Below are 6,350 nucleotides of genomic sequence, written 5' to 3'. Positions count from 1 at the left end.
TCATCATTGGCACCACTTTTAATGCAACATGTTGTGTGATTGTGTGCCCTTCCTGTCCCCAATCCCCATTCCCCAAAGCATTGCCAGAACAGAACACAAGGTAACACCTCCCAAAACACACAACAACCCGAAAGGCCCCCCCGCTGTGAGGAAATGCCCGTGGGTTTCTTTCTTTTTCTCTCTTTTCATGTGTGTAGGAAGCACTAAAATTACAACCCCGACAACGCAGGCACTTAATAACATAGCAACAAAAATGGCATTGGCACTTCAGGCTCCACCTGGAAGAAGGGGAGGAGGGACCGGCTTTGGCAAGGAGAGGGTTGTTCCGCGGCACCCAAAAGGGCAAGGTGCAACCCTGAAGTTGGCAACCCACTGAGAAGGCCATGAGGGGCAAACCATTCTTTCCTGGCAGTGCCTAGGAAAATGATGGCAAAGGCATAGGCACTTGTGTGTTTGTGGAAGGGGTAACAAGGTGGGCTTGAAGGATGTGCATTTGCAAACTACACTGAGAGAGACAGAATAAGTGAAGGTCAGAATAGGTCATGACACCTTCACATCACTGCCAAAGGTATGTGCCCCTTGGGTACTTATAGAAAGGAAGCCTCTTAATAAACGCACATGTGCATATACACAACTACACTGTTCAAAAGAGGATGGAGAGATTTGTTCATGCTTTTTCTTTTTCTTTGCATTTTGCAAAATTCTGCATTTTTCTACTTGCACAACGTTGCATTTTACATTCTTTTGGTAGAGAGAAATGCCCAAGCAGGGCAACAGAGATGAGATTGGCCACACCGAGACAATCCTAAGAGAAGGTTCCTTCACACGACTTGGGCATAGGGAGGTGGGGGGGGGGGGGGGGGGTTCAGGATGGCATGCATGGGAGCGCCTCCAACTAGAGAGGACAAAACCTCATACTTTGGCTCTAGAACAAGAAAGGAAGCCTCCCCACCTGCCTAATTCCTGAAAAGGCGAGCAAGGCTTCCTCTTCATCTTTGGATGAGAAGGTGAGGACTATGGGTCGAGGGATGAGAGGAGAAGCAGCGGTCCTACCTCACAAGATCTTTAGTGGTGATGGAGGCACAGTCTCAAGGGGCAGCCTGACCCCCAGCTGCTCCTCGCAGGCGGCAGGGATCGAAGCACTATCCCTGCAGGAAGCCAGGCGCAAACTGCCAATTGGCACATTGGACAGGATTGATCTGCAAGAGGAAAGCGTGTCTGGGCAACTGGGCCAAAATGTTACAAGGCAGCCAAGGATTCATTTTACTCTCAAGGTTGGGAAGAACCCATAGTTTCCTCTGCATGGCTGTGAAGACCAGGAGTACACCTCTGGGGAAAACAAAACTGCAAGGAGAAGATGTGCAGCCTAAGTCTAGGGATTGCTGTGGGGCGGATGAGAAAGTAAACAAGCCTGAGTGTGAGCTGTGGAAGTTGCGGAGGGCACAGAGGCGGCAGGGGCGGTGGGCAATGCTGGGATGCCCGCTGTTGCAGGAAAACAATAGCCAGCTGCTCCCACTGGAATTCCTGCTCTTTCAAATGTGGATTCCAGGAATGCTCCCCCCCATTAGAAATGGAAACTGTTCCAAACCCCACTGTCTCAATGGGGAGGGCTGCTACAACTGAGCCTTTCCTGCTTGGACTTGTCTCCAAAAGGAAGTTTCATTTAGGGGGTTGTTTTCATCCTGCAAAGCCTCTCCTGCTTCTGGCCCAAAGGAGACTCCGGTCTGCAACACCGTTGGCACAATAGGCCTTCCTCCCTGCAGGATGCAAACCTCTGCTGAGGATGCTGCTAGGGACATGGGAGTTAAGGGTGTGTGGGTGGCAATCTCCTCATGAGGCCAGAGTAGACAGGTTTCCAAAGAGGAACCCATCCAGACCCCAGCCTGGTGCTCCTGAATGCAAAGGCAGAGAGACCAGGCCAAGGCAAGCAATGAAAAGACACTTTTTGGGTGAGAAGGGAGATGGGAAGGGTTCACTGAGGGTCCTCAGAGTTTATGGCTTCACTCCCTATCCTTCCACCTCTGCAAAGCCACCTTCCTCCAAGCCCCTCAGCAGGAAAACATAGGAAAACAAGCGTGCTGTAAATCCAAGGACCCCTACAGACCCTGCAGACCCCATTCTGGGGAAACCCCTGTGCCTCCCTTCTTTCTCCCCCAGCTGACTGTCCAGTCCCTTCCAAAATGGCTCTGTGGCCAGACATTGCTGAAGGGGTTAAAGGGAGGGGAGCCTAGACTTTCCAACATTATTCCCAACAACAATGGAGAGGAAGAGGATGTTGGGGCCTCTCCAATGGCAGGATCCCAGCACATTCCTTTCACCACATTTGGGGGGGGGGGGCAGGGGCAGCTGTAGGTTTGTACCAGGGTGGAAAACGAAAAGGAAGTCAATAACTCCTCCAGCCCCACAATCTTCCCAAACATGGGGAGGTCTATTGCTGGGGAAAAGCAGCACCAGTTCATGCAAGAACCACAAGACTCCCAGACACTCCACTTTGTGACAATACAAGGCCTAGTCTGGGGATGGGGGGGGGGGCACAAAATGGGAGCTGCAACCAACCATCTATGGGGTGACCCCAACCCTCATGTAGCTTGTCTATCTTAAGGTATCCATTTGAGCCAACTCAAATGAGCCAACTGGGCAGGGAGCTGCAGCACAGACCTGGGCACAACACAGTGCCAGGGGACCTAGAAGGTCCTCTCCCAAAACTGGGGGTGAAGGAACCTTTGCAAATGGCACACCAAGCAGTGCTGGTGCGGGGAGGATCTTCTGATGCTTTCGTAAGGTGTGGTCCAAGCCTGCAAAGAGTGGGATCCTATGCCAGTGATCCCTTTGCCCATACAGAGGTTGATGGGGCTTTTCTTCTGGGCAGTGGACAACCCTCCTTGCTGCCCAGCATGGTTCCTCATTTTAAAGCCAGAATCAATAATTGCTGCAAAGCTGAGACAAAAAAATAAATAAGGCTGGAGCTGGCGGTAGGGACGCTCCAAAGGCACAGAAGAGGAGGAGGATTGGGACCCCAGTGCAAGGGATGGTGCCATCTCTTCAAGAGCCTTGGGTCCTTTGACGGTTGCCTTGCCAGCCAAGACGGGGAAAGGCAAGAGATTGTGCCTGAGCAGTTCTGTCTCCAGCTGCTGAGGGATCTTTGGAAGAAGCGTCCATCTCATTGCGGTGGTGGTTGGCATCACTCCAGAGAAGCTCCAGGAATCCCACTCTGCTGCTGCCCTCTCTTCCTGAGCAGCCTGAGGACCCTTGGGCCCAAGTGCAAAAGCAAGCACTGTCCACTCATGGGCAGAAGAGCACTTTGGCAAATGCGCCCACAGGAGGGCAAAAGCCGGTGAGTCCGGCACAACAGTCCTTTTGGCAACGGGCACAATCCTAAGGGTGGAAAGGTAAGTGCAAAGGGCGGAGGTCGAGGACTTGGGCTTGGTGGCCGGAGGACCCCTGGCTAGTACTCCCGGGCCCCTGTCCGGCGCAGGCTCTCCCGCAGGCTGCGCAGCTGCTCCTCGCCCAGCTTGATCTTGTCGTCCAGCTGGCGCTGCTGGATGGCCAGAGCAGACTTCATGCGCACAAAGTGCTGGTAGTCCTGGAGCTGCTCACTGGGCAGGCAGCGCGAGACGCTGGCGAAGACCGCCCGTTCCCGCCGGGCCACATGCTCCTGAAGCTCCCTGGCATCTTCCAGTTGTGCTGTCAGCTGGCGCTTCTTCTCCAGGAGGGCCAGCTGTTTTTGGGGGGGGGAGGTGAGAGGAATTTGGGGAGAAGGGAAGAGAATTAAGTCAAAAACTTGGAGCTGCAGACTCAGAATGCAGCTCAGTGCCTGTCTCCCCACATTTGGTGGGCAAACTGTGGCCCAGACTGGCCCCCTTGTCCCGGAAATGGCCTCTTCCAGAAACCTCTGGAAGTGGCACTTTACCTTTATATGCGTGTGTGTGTGCGTGTGTGCGCGCGTGCACACACACACATATATTTCATTTTTATAAACATAGAATCTTGTTTCATCGAGTTTTTGACTTATGGATTACATACTTATTATAGTACACAATCCCCTTCAAGAATATTCTACCCATTTACTTCCATCTTCCCATATCTCACCCTTAAAATTACTGTTTTCTTATTGTCTGTTTAGATCAATAAATCTATTACCTTACTTTTAGTCCATCTGAAATTTACATCCGTCATTGAATACACATGCATCATTGAATATTCAATGGCACTGTGCCTTTTAAATAGATTGCAAGCCTCCCACCAACTCCCCACATTGCTTAACATTAAAAAGCACTATATTTTAAAAGATGGATTTTTATTTGCATCTAGGTTTTGGGAGTGAACTGTTTGGTGGTTGCAAAGGGTGCCTGGGGCAGAAAATGGGCCCCTGGACCACTGACACATGTGCCCACCAATGAGAGGTGCCAAGGCAAGGCCCAGAATTGAGTGGCAAGGCAGGGACCCACTTGACTGTGCCAAGAGAAGAGGCCCTTGGAGCAATCTGCCTTCAGCCCTAGTTTGGGGAAGAAGAAGAAGAAGGGGGTGGAAATGAAGCTGACTCATCTCCATCTTGGGCCCATCGCTACCTCCGCTCTCACAGCTCACCCACCTCCCTTCTGCACTCTCTCAGCCTCCCAAACAGCCCACGGCGCTCTTGCCCACCCCACAATTTGATCCCTGCACATCGCAGAACAAGCCCAGTCCCAAATCACCAGATTAGGGCAGGAGAGATCCTCCCCCAAATCCTATCCGTCCCCCTCCGTCCCCTGCCACTGTTGGGGGATGACTCTTAAATCTTGTTTTCCATGGCGGTTTTGAAAAACAGCACCACCGAGGCAACCGAAGACCATTTCCCAGCTGAAAATCCACCCACAGACCCCACACTTTCCTGCCCAGTTATTTGCAAAGAGCCGTAAGGAGCAGGAAGAAGGTTCCCAGCTGGAAACTGGCATGGAAACTGGCAAGCAACAGAGGTGGGCTATTTTTCCTGCAGAAGAGAAGTGGCCAGTTGAAGTGATGCCCTTTGAGATGCTACAGTCCTTCAGGTCCTCAAATGGAGCCATTAAAGAAAGCAGGATTCTGCAGCCCTGCATACAAGTGTGCATTTGTGTATGTGTGTGATAATTCTTCCTCATTTATTTTAAGTCTCTGTGTGTCATATTAATGTTTTAATGGGAAGCAAGATGGTTGCTATTGAAAGCTCAGAATGCTTGCAAAGAAGAGCCTGTTACACAACTCCCACACCCCCCCAGACCCACTCCCACCAAGGGACCCCAGAGCATCCCCACCTTCTCCTCCTCTGGGGCATCCGGTGCCAGGCTGCCGAGGGCATTCTCCACCCGGGCCAGTCTCCCCGAGAGAGAGAGCAGCAGGTTGACCACTTTGTCCAGGTCACCGATGAAGAGGCGGAACTTCTCAAACTCGTGGGCTTTGCAAACCCGCTTGACGTGGCTCTCCACTTCTTTGCCCAGGGCCACGTTGGCATTCAGGTCATCCTCCAGGCCCCGCTGAGCCTCCTGCAGCACCACCAGCTTTCGGCTGATGCTCTCGATCAGCTGCACCTGGAAAGGTGGGATGATGGCAGCAGCCCAGTTAGCAACGCTTCACCCCTGAAGAGTCTCCCATCCAAATAATAATCAGTCCTGACTCTGTTTCATGGACACCAGAAGAGGAGGTAGTGCTTAGGGACCTCAACTGCCCAGCCAACAGCAGATTGTGGGAGAGGACAATATAAGCCTCTCTTAAAGGACCTGGCAAAATGGGACCGCCAATATTCTACCATGATTGTATTAAATGACCAAATGTTCTATTAAGAAATATTAAGGCAGCTGTTGTAGTTGAGGTCTGCTGGGAATAATGAAGGCTGCCAACCATCTATCCTTTGCACATGGAGGGCACTTCTAAGTAGACATTGTGATTGTAGGAGTCTTTGTAGTCAAAGACACTTGAATGACAAGGGATGGGGGATGTTCTTTTCCTCGCTTTCCTTCTAAGGAGGTAAAATTCATAACAAACTGCCTGTTGCCCCCCATCCCCAGTTAAAACCAGTTAAGGTCCCTGCCCTGTTCATCTTCTAAAATAAGGCAAGAGGCTGGGAGTGTAGCATGCTTCCACTCTTGCTAGGGCTTTGAAATGCTTCTCCCTCCCAGCCCAGTCTGGCCAAAGCTGACTTCTGAAACACAAGCTGGTGTTAATGCAAAGCCGCCTTCGCCTTCGCTTCTTCCCACTCTTCGGTCTCCAGAGCGAAGGGTCCCTTTGGAGACCCCAGGCAGGGCAGACGTGGGCATTTCACAACCAACTGGGGTGCCAAAAGGTTTTCCTCCCCAGAAGTTGCAAAAAGGCTGTGGGTGAGGGAAGGGGGCATTAGC

The 6,350-nt window shown here is 51.7% G+C and overlaps 1 protein-coding gene across 1 annotated transcript in view; it reads right to left on the bottom strand.

Moving 5' to 3' along the window:
* SHROOM4 (shroom family member 4) overlaps positions 1-6,350 on the bottom strand; it is a 38,349-nt gene continuing 31,999 nt past the window's right edge. Inside the window, 2 exon segments of the mRNA XM_042480069.1 lie at positions 1-3,718; positions 5,271-5,543. Coding sequence (XP_042336003.1) covers positions 3,446-3,718; positions 5,271-5,543 — 546 coding nt within the window. The 3' untranslated portion in view covers positions 1-3,445.

Source organism: Sceloporus undulatus, chromosome 7 (genome assembly GCF_019175285.1).
Source record: "Sceloporus undulatus isolate JIND9_A2432 ecotype Alabama chromosome 7, SceUnd_v1.1, whole genome shotgun sequence".
NCBI lineage: Eukaryota > Metazoa > Chordata > Lepidosauria > Squamata > Phrynosomatidae > Sceloporus > Sceloporus undulatus.
Note: the sequence above shows the minus strand (reverse complement) of the source record. Positions and strands in the feature narration are given on the sequence as shown.